Raw genomic sequence first — 16,785 nt, forward strand, 5'->3', positions numbered from 1 at the left:
GGCCGAGCGGCCGGAAAGGAGGCGGGGCAGCGGGCAGTGAAGAGGGGGTCGCTTTTCGCTCGAATTGGGGTTTGTTTCGGGTTCGGGCCTGGGGTCCTTCCCGCTCCTCTCCCTCGGGGTTCAGGTGAGAAGCAGGGCTGGGATGGGCGGTCGGCACCCAGGGTAGGGGGACAGCCTTTTTCCCTCAGTGTGTGTGTGTGTGTGTGTGTGTGTGTGTTCTCTGAGGGGGGGGCTTCCTTTAGGGGTATACCCCACTTTGGGGACCAGCTCCTCCCCAAACAACATCCCTGGGCTGGGGGCTGAGGAGAAAGTTTTGGTGAGAAGAAGCATCATCATCCTGAACCAGAGGTCTCCTGAGCATGTGCAGAGTGCCTTTGCAGAAACCACGATCCCCTCAGGATCTGGGGTGCAAAGAGTGGTTGTTGGGGTGCATTGAGGCTTGTGGGTCCTAAAAGAGAGGGTTTACTTTATCTTTTATTTTATCTTTTATATTGTATATTATTTTCTACGTTACCTTTTGTCTTTTATGTTGTCTTTTGTCTTTTATATTTTGTCTTTTAGTTTATATTATATTCTATATTTTATTTTATCTTTTATCTGTTATTTTATATTATATTTTATTTTATGTTTCATATTCTATTTTGTTTTATTTTATCTTTTTTATATTGTATGTTGTTAAAATGTATCTAAAGCAAATGGTAGCCACACTATCTGTGCTTTTGTAAAAATCCGGTATAGATTAAAAATGAGTTAAAGATATAAAATGCCTATATATAGATTAAAAATGAGTTACAAATATAAAAATACATACATACATACATACATACATACATACATACATACATACATATATATATATATATTAAAAAAAGAAAAAACGAATTTACTTTTGGAAGAGCTCTTTACAGCCGTTGCTGTCTGTTCTCCCTATATTGCATGTTATATTTTATCTTTTCTTTTATATTATATTTTTTCTTTTGTTTTATAGTATATTTTAACTTTATATTTTATATTATATTTTATCTCTTTTTTCTTTTATATTTTTTATATTATATTTTGTTTTATTTTATTTTATCTTGTATTTTATCTTGTATTTTATATTTTATATTATATTTTACCTTTTATTTTATATTTTGCATTTTATTTTATAGTTTATTTTGTTTTTAATTTTATATGTTATATTTTATATGATATATTTATATATTTCATTTTATATTTCATTTCATATTTTATGCTTTTATTTTATATTTTATTTTATATTTTACTCATTCAGTTTATTGGCCACCTGTCTGACCACAGGGTAACTCTTGAGTGGCTCACAACAGTAAAAAATAAATAAAAATAAAGCTATAGAGATAACATACTACAAAAAGTATACAACCAAAAGCGGGTGGTGTACTACAAAGGAGTCTTGGTCAAGAGGTAAGTCTCTCCAAACTGAGATAATCCTCACATTATAAACCTTACATTCTCAGGTTGAATCATCTGTCCATCCCGAAGCTGCCCATCCTCCAGGAAAGCTTGAGCAGGATGCCATCCAATTTTCCAGAATTTTGATACCAGTTATTACCATTACAAGCTGCTTTTGGTGAGTATTGACTTAAAAGAGTAGGCTTAACCTATGTGGAATTAATGGAATAAAAGAATAAAACGGAGTAAAATAAAATAAATTCATGGATACAGGATTAGGGCTAAAATAGACTGGGCTAGGCTTTCCCAGCTGGTATCGGTTTAGGCTTCAAGGTTTAATGATGACGATTTCCTGTGCTCTGGACCCACAATCACTAAACCCTGAACCCCACCGCTCTTCTCTAGAATAGAAAACTCTCCAAAATAAATTTTAAAAAGAGGAAATAAATCATTGGGGAAGGCAGGTGTGCCTTCACTAACTGAGGAGAAATTTCCTGACAGTTATAACAATTAAATCAGTGGAACAGAAGTTGCCTCCAGAAGTTGTGAATGCCCCAACACTGGAAGTCTTTAAGAAGATGTTGGATAGCTATTTGTCTGAAACGGTATAGGGTTTCCTGCCTAGGCAGGGGGTTGGACTAGAAGACCTCCAAGGTCCCTTCCAACTCTACTATTGTATTATGTATTAACTATGCTTGTAGTTCTCCCTTTCCTTATTGTACCATTAAATTTATTTTTCTTCCCCTTTGGTAGAGATGCAAATGATAAGATAAGCAAATGATAGGAATCATTAGTGTACACACACACACACACACACACACACACAGCCTAAGTTAAGGTTAGATTATGATTTGTGGATGATTAAATCAATGGGCAATTTGAAAGTATTATAAGCATTATAATACAGGTAGTCTTCAACTTACGACCACAGTTCGGCTCCCAGTTTCTGTGGTTAAGCGAGACATTTGTCAAGTGAGCGTTGCCCCATTTTACGACCTTTCTTGCCTCTGTTGCTCAGTGAATCGCCAGGGTGGATAAGTTAGTAAGACGGTTGTGAAGTGAATCTGGCACCCCCACCCCTTGACGTTGCGTGTCAGAAGGTCGCAAAAGGGGATCATGTAAATTTGGGGACACAGCAATGGTCATAAATACATGAGCTGGTTGGCAAGCATCTGAATTTGGATCACATGACCCTGGGGATGCTGCATAGGTCGTAACTCTGAAAAACGGTCATAGGTCACCGTTGTAACTTTGAACAGAAGCAGTTTTTGTGTTGTGTTGAGTATTCCACATTTGTCCCAGTATTTAATATTAAGAAGACTCAACTGTTATCAATCGATCGATCAATCAGAATAGAGCTGGAAGGGACCTTAGAGGTCTTCTAATCCAACCCCCTGCTTAAGCAAGAGACCCTCTACCATTTCAGATCAGTCGCTGTCCAGTCTCTTCTGAAAAAAACTCCAGTGATGAAGCATCCACAACTTCTGGATGCCAGTTGTTCCACTGGTTAATTGTCCTCATTGTTAGGAAGTTTATCCTTAATTCCAGGTTGCTTCTCTCCTTGATTAGTTTCCATCCGTTGTTTCTTGTCCTGCCTTCTGGTGCTTTGCAAAATAAATTGACCCCTTTGTGGCAGCCCCTCAAATACTAGAATTCTCCTACCTTACTCAAACTAAGATCTTGGTTTTGTTCTGGTTCTATAGCTTATTTTCAGGCTTATCCATTTTTATCTAGAACTTAGCAACAGCGTATAATTTTTGATTGGATGTTAATTCTTATCGTACCTTCATCTGTTGAATAGAAAGACGGTGGTTAAAATCCCCAAGCGAGAAAACAGGAAGTGGTGAGTTTTAATCCTACCTTAGGCACAAAGCGGGGGTTGGATTCTGATCAGTCACTTTCCCTCAGCTATAAGGAGGCCGTAGAAAAATGCTACTAAAAATTCACCAACCTTCCTGTGTGAATTTAGATCCAGATTGATTTGAAGCACAAACCTATCTTTTCAATAACCATAAGTAAGATTCCATAAGGAGGAATCTTTAATGTCGGTTCCCAATTCTGTGCTGCAATGTGTGACGGTAAACTAAACAAAACATTTAAAGATGTGCGATCATGTTACGTCTTCCCATATTTCTGCTAGCTAGCGTGTCATAAATCTAAGGATGAAAAACATTTTATGGCCTCTGGTTATATATCCTAATTCATAGTTATACCCTAATTTGTTTAGCAACATGGAACCATATACAACACAGTTGGCTCGATTTATGGTAAATGGGACATCTAATTGCTCAATTTAAATACGTTTAATTGCTTCTAACTTGTAGTTGCTGGGTTGGGATTTTTTGTTTTGGAATTTGTAGTCAAGTAAATATGGTTTTGATCATGGAGTCTGAAATAAATTACCTCGAATGAACTGAGAAAATTGTGTATGGCAGCTGCGTGCAGGCCAAGCCTTGATCCCCCAAATCCTCGATTGCATGCGATGATGCAATCTTGGTAAAACAGGATGACTAGTCCAAAGTCTATCTGCGCTTATGAAATGAAAACACATGGAAGATATTAATATGTCTGAAATTCACCTCAGTACTTTTAAGAGTGTTTATGAAGGACCGATTAGTTATGGAAAATGTTTGGGTAGAAAGTTGTTTAGACTAAAATGCAGATTTTAATTAGCTGTTTGAATGTTACTTTTTAATGGGCATTGCTGATCTGAAAATTTGGACTTGTGAGAGATTCTCAAAGGAAATAAGCCATAATATTTTCACGTGAATAGATACTAATATAAATGTATCCTCTTTGGAAATCCCTTGTGTGTCCAATCACACTTGGCCAATAAAGAATTCTATTCTATTCTGTTCTATTCTATTCTATTCTATTCTCTATTTCCTATTCTATTCTGTTCTTTATTCCTCCTTTGTTCTATTCTATTCTATTCTATTCTCCATTCCATTCTTTTTCTGTTCTATTCTATTCTTTATTCCTCCTTTATTCTATTCTATTCTATTCTCTATTCCATTCCATTCTTTTTCTGTTCTGTTCTATTCTATTTTATTCTCTGTTCTGTTCTATTCTATTTTCTACTCGTAATTTGAGTTAAAATAAACTTAGCTTTCATTTGGTTTATGTTTTAAATTTTACTTAACTTATATTTTACGCAGATATTATCTTAGTTTATATTTTATTAGTTGTTTGCTTGCAAGCCAGATGTTTGCAAGCAAAACACCAGGCTCTGAGAGTGGCAAGGACTTCTCAGTTCGATCCTGAGTTATGTGTATTCTCTTCTATTGATCAAAGGTGAGCTTACATCTCAGTTCTATCCGTTTTTGGCAAAGTGGGTTTGCTCCCAAAAGATTTTTGTCCCCTTGGTTTAAAGTAGCAGCGATACAGTTTGGATGTTTGCTGGGTTGGACATACAACATTTGGGTACTATGAAGCTGTGGAGGTCTGCTTTGCATCAAGAAAACTTTGGATTCTTTTGAAGCCGGTTTGCAATGCGAAATCAAAGCCAGTTGTCCAAAGTGCCTCACTTCAGTCTTCTCCAAAACCCTCTCAGCCGATTCCGTCAGAGCTTGGGCCACCGGGAGAAGATTGACAGGAGTCTTCTCTGGAGAAAACTAATTGGTTCCCCCAGGACAGGGGTCGGCAACCTTAAACACTCAAAGAGCTACAAAGGTCCTAAACGGAAGCTCCCCGTTCAATTCTGGAGCTGACCGGAAGTCCGGTTCCCCCACCATAGAGTCTCCTCCTAATGCGGCATCCTTTTTCCTCTACCTGTCCTAACTGAAAATCCTATCAATTGTGGAGCCGACCGGCGAGAGGGAGCCGTAGCAGAGGGACGAAAGAGCCACATGCGGCTCCAGAGCCACAGGTTGCTTACCAGAGAGGTTAGTAACTAGATTTGTTGGCAAGGAGTCAGACAACTTGATGAGATTGAAACTCATCAAGAAGAGAAGCAACCTAGAACTAAGGAGAAATTTCCTCACAGTGAGAACAGTTAATCAATGGAACAAGTTGCCTCCAGAAGTTGTGAATGCCCCAACACTGGAAGTTTTAAAGAAGAGATCGAACAACCATTTGTCTGAAATGGTAGAGGGTTTTCCTGCGTGAGCAGAGGGTTGGACTAGAAGACCTCCAAGGCCCCTTCCAATTTGGTTATTCTGAGTTCTGTATAAGGTACTGCATTTGCTTCCATCTTCTTCCCGTGTGGCCCTTTGGTCTGTTGTTTCTTTTGACAGCTGTTCCTCAAAAGCTTTAAAAGATTATTATGCAGGTAGTCCTCGACTTACAAGCAATTCATTTCAAATTACGTTTTTATATGTGAGGTCTTCACAAAAGCAAAATATTTGGCTGGCTTTTAAAATTGTAGCTTCCTGCCTCCCTAGCCCACCCCTTCAGCATTGTGTAATTAAATTAAATTCAAATTAGGGCTCCTGAAAGCTAATGTTTTAAGAGGATGAAACCACTGGCAAGAACCTAACCACAGTGCCTGCCTTTGTGTAGCTTTAACGCTTGATAAAAGTAGGAAGGCATTTTCCCCATTTCATTATTTTCTTTTAATTATCTGTTAAGATAATAGGATTTCCTAACTTTGATGCCACTTATCTAGAGAGGGAGGGAGGAAAAGAAAAAAGAACGAAGGAAGGAAAGAGAGAAAGAAAGAGAAAGAAAGAAAGCTGTATACAGGCAGACCATGTTGGTTGGTTGCACGACTGCTGGTGAAGGAAGGAAAGGAAGAAAAAGAGAGAAAAAGGAAAGGAAGAGGGAGGGGGAGAAGGAAAGGAAAGAAAGAAAGAAAGCTGTGTACAGGCAGACCATGCGTTTCTCTCCTCCTGTTCGGTTGCACCAATCTTTATGCTGAGTGCTGGTTGTGGAAGGAAGGAAAGGAGGGAGGGAGGGAGGGAGGGAGAAAGAAAGAAAGAAAGAAAGAAAGAAAGAGAAAGAAAGAAAGAAAGAAAGAAAAGGATAAGAAAAGAGAACGAAAGGAAAGGATAAGAAAAGAGAAAGAAAGAAAGCGATGTACAGGCAGACCGTGCGTTTCTCTCCTCCTGTTCGGTTGCACCAGTCCTTTTGTGTGCCGCTGGTTGTGCCCGTTGCCTAGACGATTGCTTGCTCTTGCTGAGGATGTCTGGCTCGCGTAGAGAATTTGACGTGAAGCAGCTTTTAAAGATCAGATGGAGGTGGTTTGGTCAGCAGCAGCAGCTCCCTCCTCATCCTAACGTCGGTCGCGAAGGAGACTTCTGGGACAGAAGATACCCCGCGGCTGCCGGTGGGAGAAAGTTTCTAAATGCCAGCAGCCTGCCGCCGTCTTTGGCATCGCTCGGTTCCCAGAGGTCCAAGCCACAGGGTTTGCCGGATTCCTTTTCTCGGCCAATGGCAGCCACATCGGAAGTGCCCACCTTGGAGTTCACCAGGGAGGCCATCCAGAATCCACATCTGCTTGAGGTTCCAGATGCTGAGGATGGAGCCCTCGAAGAAGAAAAAGTACCAACCCTCTCTGCGTGCAGGTCATTGCTTTCTCATTGTTCAGAATGAGCCGTGCCTGGTCGTTGTTTGCAGTAAATAAATAAATATATATGTGTATGTATGTATGTATTCCGACATTGAAAAGCTGCAAAAAATCTCGGCTCACAGCATTTTAAAAATGTACTTTTTTTTTTTTACATTCTCATCAGTAATCTGCCTGAGTAAAAACAGATGAGTAATGGCTAATCTGTATTCAAAATGTCTTGAAAAAAGAGACTTAAAATGAATGGGTAGGGTTTTAGAAAGAAAGTGGGCTAAAATTAGCAGCCAAATATTTTCCGTGTGGGTCTATTTCGTTGTTTAAGTGTAATCTGGATCGGTATTTATGACGGTCGTATTTTTGTGTCCTTGCTGGGTTTTAGAATAGGGGCGTAATGTAGGATTTATTTCAGACTCCTGCTGAATCAGGTTAGAGGAATCCAGATTAGACATCATCACATTGTAGAGAATATATAGCTGGAGTTCTCTTTGTCACTTTTTTTTTTAATTAAAAAAACGTAACTTTATGTGGCTGTAGTATGCACATTTACCTGGGAGTAAGTCTCATTGGGCTAAATAGCTTTCCTTCTGAACACACGTGCAAAAGAACTGCATTTGAAGTCCGTTATCCTAGTATATTTGCTTGGTAGTACTATACTTCATTTATTTTGATTCTATATTTATAGAGAAAATGTACATTTTTTTAAATTTTATGCTTGTATATGATTGTACAGATATATATGAGAGCCAGTATGTTTTATTTTTTGATTTGCCTTTAAAACGTAGCTAACAAATGGACAGTATTTACTATCATTAGAATGCAGTTTGAAGACTGAAAAGATTAATTCTTTCGTTATCTTCTTAATTGTGTAAACATTAGTATTGTGCCAAGGACTGGTGGTTTAAAAAGAGGGCAAAGCCCTTACAGCAGGGGTGTCCAAACTTGGGAACGTTAAGACTTGTGGACTTCAACTCCTAGAATTCCCCAGCCAGCCATGCTGGCTGGGGAATTCTGGGAGTTGAAGTCCACAAGTCTTAACGTTCCCAAGTTTGGACACCCCTGCATTACAGTAACACGCCGACCTCTTTATGCAGTAAACATGGTCGAAAATTACAAATATACAGAAATTATACATTTCTGTTGAGCGTAAAGTTATTTTCTTTTGAACATCAATAAATTACAGGTAGTCCTCGACTTACGGCCGCAATTGAGCCCAACATTTCTGTTGTTAAATGAGACTTTTGTTAAGTGAGTTTTGCCCCATTTTATGCCCTTTCTTGCCATGGTTGTTAAGTAAATCAAAGCAGTTGATAAGGTTGGGAAATGAGACTGGTTCCCCATTGATTTTGCTTGTCGAAAGTTTGCAAAAGGAGATCACATGACCCTGGAACACAGCAACGGTCATAAGTATGAATCAGTTGCCAAGCATCTGAATTTGGATCACGTGAGCATGGGGATGCCACAAAGGTCGCAAATGTGAAAAAGGTCTTCAATCGCTTGTTTCAGTGCCGTTGTAACTTTGAATGGTCACTAAGTGAACTGTTGTAAGTCGAGGACTACCTGTCCTAATTCCTCTGATCATATCAGCATTTAATGCTAGTGGCAAGCGTAAATAGATTGCGTAGAATTTACTATATTTTAGTGCGCTCCTGTTTAGGGTTGCTACAGAGAGTTACTTTATTTCTATACAAATGAAATGCGAACAGGTGGGATTCAGCCGGTTGGGCTGGTTGGAGCAAACTGGATGTTAAAAACTGGATTTTCATCTGATTCGCCGAATCGGTAGTTACAAGGACCGGCTGACCCGCCCACCCCGCCCCTCCCAGGACTCTCCATGTAGCCCATTCATCGTGCCAAGTAAATGCAGGGCCCGCACAAAGGCTCTGGGAGGGTGAAAAGGGGCCTACCAGAAGTAGCGGAAGTCCGGAAACATGCCCGTTTCTGGCCTCCGGAGCCCAGGGGAGGCCGTTTTCACCCTCCCGGAGACTCAAGGAAAACCTCCGGAGCCTGGGGAGGTTGAAAACGCCCCCGCCGCCACTGTGGTGCAGGAAGCTGACTAGGCCACACTCCCATGGCCACGCTCACCCAGTAACTGGGCAGAGAACGGGTTGCTTAAAACTTTCAATCCCATCCCTGAATGCCAAGATAGCAAAATGAATGATTTAAAGAAAAATCTGTTACCTGCAGAGAGGTTCTTCTGGGACGCCCAGTAGTTAAGCTCAATTGTTGTTGTAAGTCGAGGACAACCTGTGTTATGTGGTATTCATAGGTATAATATGAATACCACATAATTTATAGAGCCGTGGTGGCGTAGTGGTTAGAGTGCAGTATTGCAGGCTGATTCTGCCGAGTGCCAGCAGTTCAATCCTGACCGGCTCAAGTTTGACTCAGCTTTCCATCCTTCCGAGGTTGGTAAAACGAGGACCCAGATTGTTGAGGGCAATATGCTGACTCAGTAAACAGCTTAGAGAGGGCTGTAAAAGCACTGGGAAGCAGTACAGAAGTCTAAGTGCTATTGCTATAATCTCAAGTATTGCCTTTTTCCATTTAGACTTGACCATCAAATAGTGAATAGCAATAGCACTTAGATTTATATGTACCCCTTCACTGTGCTTTTACAGCCCTCTCTAAGCCGTTTACAGAGTCAGCCAATTGGCCCCCAACAATCTGGGTCCTCTTTTTACTGGCTTCGGAAGGATGGAAGGCTGAGTCAACCTTGAGCTGGTGAGACTTGAACTCCTAGCTGTGGGCAGAGTTTGCCTGCAATACTGCATTCTAACCACTGCGCCACAGAGGCTCATCCTGGTTAATTGCATACTAATTTTGAGAACAGTTATGCTCTTTAGTTTAAACATAAATTACTTTTAATAGTAGCTTAGTTTTAGATTATAACATATGTTTGTTTTGGTTTGATTTTTTTTACTACATCTGTCATTTTTTTATATTTGTGGTAGTATTTTTATTAAATATTATAATTACAATTTTAAAAAAATACGAATTTAAAAAAATTGAAGAAAAATTAAAGGGTGAGATTCTTCATAATCTTTTCCAAAGCCTTATTACAAATTTAACTGGAGATTAAATTTAGCTCATTTGTAACACAGTAAAATCAAAGTTTTTATTATTCCTTGGCTGTTTATTCCATTTTAAAAAATTCTTAAAGTTGTATTTATAACAGCCCCATCAAGATCACGACCACCAACATTGACAAGCTAGTATACATATAAAATGAGAGCAAGCCTCCCCACCTTCCAGCACTGATGATGTTACCTGGTTGGGTAATTAAATGTCTGCAAGAAAACAACCCAGCTCAGAGAACCAAGGACCTCACAGGGTTTAGATACTTCGTGTACGGTGATGCAAACTGCAGACTTCCCGAATATTAATGCATCCGTTCAAGACATACTCATGAAATAAATAAGATAGTTTAAAATGTGTATTGAAAAATGTCTTCTTCAACCTTAATAAAATCTTTCTCTAATGAATTCCAGTCAGTAAATTACTTTTTTGGGGGTACAGAAGCCTTAGCTTCACAGGCATCCTGGCTGGGTCATTGCTACTCTGTTTCCCTGAAAATAAGACCTCCCCGGATAATAAGCCCAATCGGGCTTTTGAGCGCATGCACTATAATAAGCCCTCCCCTGAAAATATTGCAACACAGCAGCAGCCATGAGGTGACCACGCTCGCTGCCTCTTGCACCTCAAAAATAATAAGTCCTCCCCGAAAATAAGGCCAAGCGCTTATTTCATGGGGGTCAAAACAAAATAGGAGCCTCTCACTTTCGGGGGAACGAGGTAATAACTGAACCATTTTCCACTTTCCTCCTTGCTGATGTGAGAACATAAAATGAGAAATTGCTGCGGCCTTTTCCCTTCTAACTGCCTATTCATCATCTTTATAGCCTGCTAATTTCAAAACGTAATTATGATGCTATAAACGTGAGCCCCATGATTGCAACTTTGCTGAACGATGAGCCGCTTTCCCCTTGCACGAATTGTCCCATTTCAATGGTTCTCCAGTTGAGAGGTTTGGGGCTCAGAAAAATGTTTCTCGCCCTTTGGGGATTGCGTGCTGTTGAACCGCTGGCCTTTTTGCCTGCTCCCCATCAGCGAGTCCCTAAAACGTATTTCGGTGCAAAAAAACAACCTTGCACTTCATCTTGCGCCATAATAATTTTCAGTCTCTTTAGATGCCGTCCTGCTATTTTCAGTTCTTTCCATCCACGCACAGCGCATGGATGAGCGGCAATGCAAAAATCCATGTCACAAGGACCTTGAGTCTTGAAAGCTTTCCCCATCAGTTCGGCTGCAGTCTTTTGACAAAGTGTCGGTAGCTTTTTGAGAGCCCGCATTTTGCCGGCGGGGGGAAAGAAGTGCCTTTTCTCTTTGTCTTAAAACCCATAACTAAAACCTATAAATTCCTTTTCTAATCCATTTGCGTGTGCCTTGCGTTTCCAGAACGTCCCACAGTGGAGAGACTCGCCTGCCGTGTCGTCCAATGGAGCCTTGCCCGTCGGATGAATTTTTTCAAGCGCTCAACCATGCAGAGCAAACGTTTAAAAAAATGGAAAATTACTTGAGGCATAAGCAACTGTGCGATGTGGTGCTAGTGGCAGGCGATCGACGGATTCCGGCACACAGGTACGTGTGGGTTCAATCCCTTAAGCTGTCGTTCCTTTGGAAACATTTGAATGTATGAATTATTCATTCAAAGCGCGCTCATTTAGTGATTCCAAGGATGTTTGTGTTCTTGTTTGTTGACGGTTTGTTGTCAGCAGAAAAGCCGAGAGGCTTATTGATTTTTCTGAAACCAGAACAAAATCGTTAATGTTAATGCTCTTTACATAATGGCAACTACTGTTACCCATTTCAGAAATCTTTTATTGAACCCCTCCCTCTTTTATCCTTTTAAAAGACATTTTTGTACATTTGTTACTATTAACTTATTTTATTTGAGCCACGGTGGCGCAGTGGTTGGAGCGAAGTACTGCAGGCTACTTCTGCTGCCCGCTGGCTGCCTGCAATTTGGCAGATCGAATCTCACCAGGCTCAAGGTTGACTCAGCCTTCCGTTCTTCTGAGGTGGGTCAAATGAGGACTCAGATTGTTGGGGGCAAGAGGCTGACTCTGTAAACCGCTTAGAGAGGGCTGTAAAAGCACTGTAAAGCGGTATATAAGCCTAAGTGCTATTGCTATTTCATTTAAGACAATGTCTATGGAGCTTCTCAGTCGTCCAGGTCACGGTTGTCCTAAAGGTGCTTTTCCAAGAGGCAACTGGACTTTCTGGTTTTTCTTTGAAGACGTTTTGCTTCTCATCCAAGAAACTTCTTCAGCTCTGACAGGATGGTGGGAAATGGAAGGATTGATATTCCTTGCAGACGGCTGGTCATTTGCATCCTTTTAGAGAGTCGTTGAGGCTGCTTGGAGGTTTGTCTGTGTCCTCTTGGTCACCTGAGTGGTGCAAATAGGTGTGGAGCCTGCTTGGAACTGCTGAAAGGACTGGGTTGTAGACTGGAGATAGATGATGTCACATCCCTTCCCCTCGGTTGGGAAAGGGCTGGTCATTTTGACCTAGATGGCCTCTTTGAACCACTCCTTCAAATATGGTAGCTCATTTTTCACGCAACTCAGGGTGGCTCCCTGTAAAATCATTTTGAAAATTGCAAAACACACTCAGTTAAAACATACAACATTGAAAACAGGAAAAAAACAAAAACCTAGTGCCAATCTATGCAAACATACCTTCATCTAATCTCTGGGTGAAAGCAGAAGAGGAGGAAGAGGAGGAGGGAGAATGAGATGGAGATGGAGGAGGAGGAGGAGGAGGAGGAGGAGGAGGAGGAGGAGGAGGAGGAGGAGGAGAAGAAGAAGAAGAAGAAGAAGAAGAAGAAGAAGAAGAAGAAGAAGAAGAAGAAGAAGAAGAAGAAGAAGAAGAAGAAGAAAAGAGGAAGGAGAAGAAGAGGAAGAATGAAATTGAGAAGGAGGAGAAGAAGAGGAGGAGGAAGAAGGAGAAAGAAGAAGAGGAGGAGGAGAACCTTTGCTCTCACTTTTTGCTGTGAACACACACAAATATATTGGCCTACACACACACACACACGCACACCACACACACACACAGTGTCTTAATACAAAAATTGCATTCAAAGAACCATGCAATTTTAATTGTACTGAGGGCTTCATTTATGTGGATTGTTATTTCAAATGCTTTTATAAACCAGGCTGCCAAATTGCCTTCTCTCTTGTCTCCCTCCTGTTTCACGGGGGCCTAGGTTGGTGCTGTCCTCTGTCTCGGATTATTTTGCTGCCATGTTTACTAACGATGTCCGAGAGGCCAGGCAAGAAGAAATCAAAATGGAAGGTGTGGAACCCAATGCGTTATGGGCGTTGGTGCAGTACGCATATACAGGTAAAAACAATTACTTTTAAAGCCAAGGAAATGCTAAACTCTATGGTTCCCCCACTTTGTATACAGTGTGTGAATTATAATAATAGCCATAAATACTGATCTAGAGATAGCAAGGCCTGGTGTGTGTTTTTAAAATCTAATTTCAAAGGGATAATAGGATGCTTTTACTCAAACTACTTGAAAGTGTTCTTTCCAAAGAAATGAGAATACTAACATGCACAAATTACATTGTTTTATTCATTTCCCTTAAATCATCTCCCAACAGTGGGATGTTCAAATCTTATTTTATATTTTTATAAAGTAGAGCAAGCAGTTCTTAAAAGTTTCAAGACACAATAGAAGAACAGAGTTCAAAGGGAACCTTGGAGGTCTTCTAATCCAACCTTCCCTGCTCAGGCAGGAGACCTTATAGCTGTGATGGCAAACCTATGGCACGTGGAGCCATTTGTTAGGGCACATGAGGCATTGGCCTGTCAGCTCCAGAGTACATGCGCTGGCCAGCTGACTTCAGCCTTTATTTTTGGCCCACAATATTTGTTTCCAGAGAGTAAGTCATCTGTGTACCAAATTTGGTTGAAATTGCTCAAGGCGTTCCAGAGTTATGCTGGAACATATATTGAGTCAAGTTACACTCAATGTGCCCTTTTTTCAAGAAGTTTCTTGGTCTTTCCTATCTGTCTTACATCTATGGCATTTTGGGGGGATCTCTATCCAAATCCTTATTTCAGTTCCATCAGCTTTTTGTTAGAAGTGTCTCAAGAACCAACTTTATAGCATTAGAAACTGTAGTTAAGGCCCTCATTCCCACATCCTGGGCTTTCCATAAAAACCTCTGATGGCAGATTTCCAAAATACGGAAATAAATTGAAGGGTCTGTGGGTTTTTGTTATTTTTAGTTTTGTCTAAATCATAACTACCATGTTTCCCTGAAAATAAGAGAGGGTCTTATTTTCTTTGACCCCCCCCCCCGGGTCCAAAATAAGCACTTGGCCTTATTTTCAGGGAGGTCTTATTATTTTTGAGGTGCAGGAGGCGGCGAGCGTGGTCACCTCATGGCTGCTCCTGTGTTGCAATATTTTTTTGGGGGGGACGTATTTTCAGGGGAGGACTTATTTTAGCGCATGCGCCCAAAAGCCCAATTGGGCTTATTATCCGGGGATGTCTTATTTTCGGGGAAAGATGTTAGCTGTTTGAGTGGATAACAGTGGCATGCGTCGTAACTCTGTTTTAAACCATCCCAGGTCGTCTTGAATTAAAAGAAGATAACATTGAGTGCCTGCTCTCTACAGCTTGCATTCTTCAGCTGTCTCAGGTTGTAGAAGCTTGCTGCAAATTTTTAATGAAGCAGCTTCATCCTTCAAATTGCCTTGGAATCCGTTCTTTCGCCGATGCACAGGGTTGTACGGATTTGCACAAAGTGGCCCACAATTACACCATGGTATGCTGTTCTTAAAAAACATTCGTTTTATATATGGAAAAAGCATTCCATAATATCATTCTCGTCACCATTGTTATGTGTTTATTAAGATTTCAATTTTATTTCCAAAGAATGTAGAAGAGAGCATAGAATCCCCCTCACTCCTTCATATGTCGTAAAACCTTTATTTCGAATAGTTCTAAATAGTTCAGACAGTAATTAGATTGGTTTTTTTTCTTTGACTTACATTGGCCAAGCAACTGTTTTTTTACTTCGGCTCATTTCCCCCCAGATACAGGTATCGTATTTTTCGCAGTATAAGATGCTCCGAAGTATAAGACGCACCTAGTTTTTGGGGAGAAAAACAAGGGGGGAAAATTTGCTTCTGCCTCCCAGCAATTTGCCTCCTTGCAACAAACAGCAAAGAGTACAGACAATATGCACTGTTTGTAGTGTTACATTTCAGACTATACACGTACAGATGCTGTTAAAATTGATGAGTTTTCTGGAAGTATAGTTATTCTCTGCTATTTAAAAGAAGATACACTAGCACTGGGCCTCTTCAGATCAAGCATTTATTTTAAAAAGCTTCTTCGTTTTGTTGTGTAGAACAATAATAAAGCAGTCCTTAAAAAATAAGTCTAATAATTTGAATATTCTATAGGCATTTATAGTTATTGACTTACCTCCTTGCAGCAAACAGCCTGATTAGCACAAGAAAAAAAATTGCTTCTGCCTCCTGGAACAAATAACAAGTTTCACTTTCAGTTTAAGCGCACTCCGATCATCAGCTGCTTCAGGCTGCACGGATTGTCATAGCCTATTGCAGCCTCCGCAAGCCCCATTTTCCCCGTTTGCTGCAAGGAGGTAAATTGATGGAAGGCAGAGGCCAAAGGGTGGGGGATGCTGGGTGGGTGGGCTACATTCAGTGTATAAGACGCACCCAAATTTTCACCCTCTTTTAGGGGGGAAAAAGGTGCATCTTATACTCCAAAAAATATGGTAGTCCTTGATTTACAACAGTTCATTAAGTAACCATTCAAAATTACAACGGCGCTGAACAATGACTCATGACTGTTTTTCACACGACCATTGCAGCATTTTTGGTCATGTGATGTACATTCGGATGCTTGACAGCTGTCTCACTTTTATGACGGTTGCACTGTCCCCGTGTGTGTGTGTGTGTGTGTGTGTGTGTGTGTGTGTGAGACGTAACTTATTTTGCGACCTTCCGACAAGCAAAGTCAATGGGGAAGCCAGATTCACTTTAACAGTGGTGTTACGAATTTATGAACTATAGTGATTCACTTAACACAGGGGTGTCCAAACTTGGGAACTTTAAGACTTATGGACTTCAACTCCCAGAATTCCCCAGCCAGCCATGCTTGCTGGGAAATTCTGGGAGTTGAAGTCCACAAGTCTTAAAGTTCCCAAGTTTGGACACCCCTGACTTAACAAATGTGGCAAGAAAAGCCATGAAAAGGGACAAAACTCACTTAACAAATTTCTCACTTAGCAACATAAACTCTGGGCTGAATTGTGGTCGTAAGTGGAGGACAACCTGTACAACATGTTCCACTTCATAGCTGCAACAATTGTGACTAAGGTTATGTGTCTGAGATACTTTGAGGAAGAGCACTATACAAATTCCAAAAAATTAAACATGATGACATATTCAATAGTATTTGGGACAAATTAAGAGCTCTATTATAATGATTTAACGATTTTAAGTAAAGGAGTTGCATATTATTAAAAACATATACCTGAACTACTACTCCCCAGTGATTTTTGATACATTATTTTGCTATTCCTTTGTATCACTGATAACTTTTCCTTTTCCTTTATTAATTTATTGAGACATTGCATAGCATTTTCCCTAAGGCTAAAGCCATGCAAATTACTCTTTCAAGGCTGTTGGCATTGAAAAAAAACAAAAAACACAAAGCCAAAAACACCCGTCTAGCCTTTTAACAGTTTGACTTGAATATAATTTAAATTAAGATGGTTTTTAAAAAGTGTTTTTCCAGAGTAATTAGTTGTGCTACATCAA

The 16,785-nt window shown here is 40.3% G+C and overlaps 1 protein-coding gene across 3 annotated transcripts in view; it reads left to right on the forward strand.

Moving 5' to 3' along the window:
• KLHL5 (kelch like family member 5) overlaps positions 1–16,785 on the forward strand; it is a 29,506-nt gene continuing 12,721 nt past the window's right edge. Inside the window, exons 1-5 of one of the 3 annotated variants that reach the window (XM_081959796.1) lie at positions 1–124; positions 1,476–1,588; positions 11,372–11,554; positions 13,182–13,318; positions 14,560–14,756. In XM_081959796.1, coding sequence (XP_081815922.1) covers positions 11,412–11,554; positions 13,182–13,318; positions 14,560–14,756 — 477 coding nt within the window. In that variant the 5' untranslated portion in view covers positions 1–124; positions 1,476–1,588; positions 11,372–11,411. Of the gene's footprint in view, positions 125–173; positions 190–1,475; positions 1,589–6,511; positions 6,915–11,371; positions 11,555–13,181; positions 13,319–14,559; positions 14,757–16,785 lie in introns of those variants that run through there. The other 2 variants (XM_081959797.1, XM_081959798.1) reach the window with 2 other exon arrangements.

The sequence above is a fragment of the Natrix helvetica genome (assembly GCF_964273705.1).
Source record: "Natrix helvetica genome assembly, chromosome: 7".
NCBI classification, from domain to species: Eukaryota; Metazoa; Chordata; class Lepidosauria; order Squamata; family Natricidae; genus Natrix; species Natrix helvetica.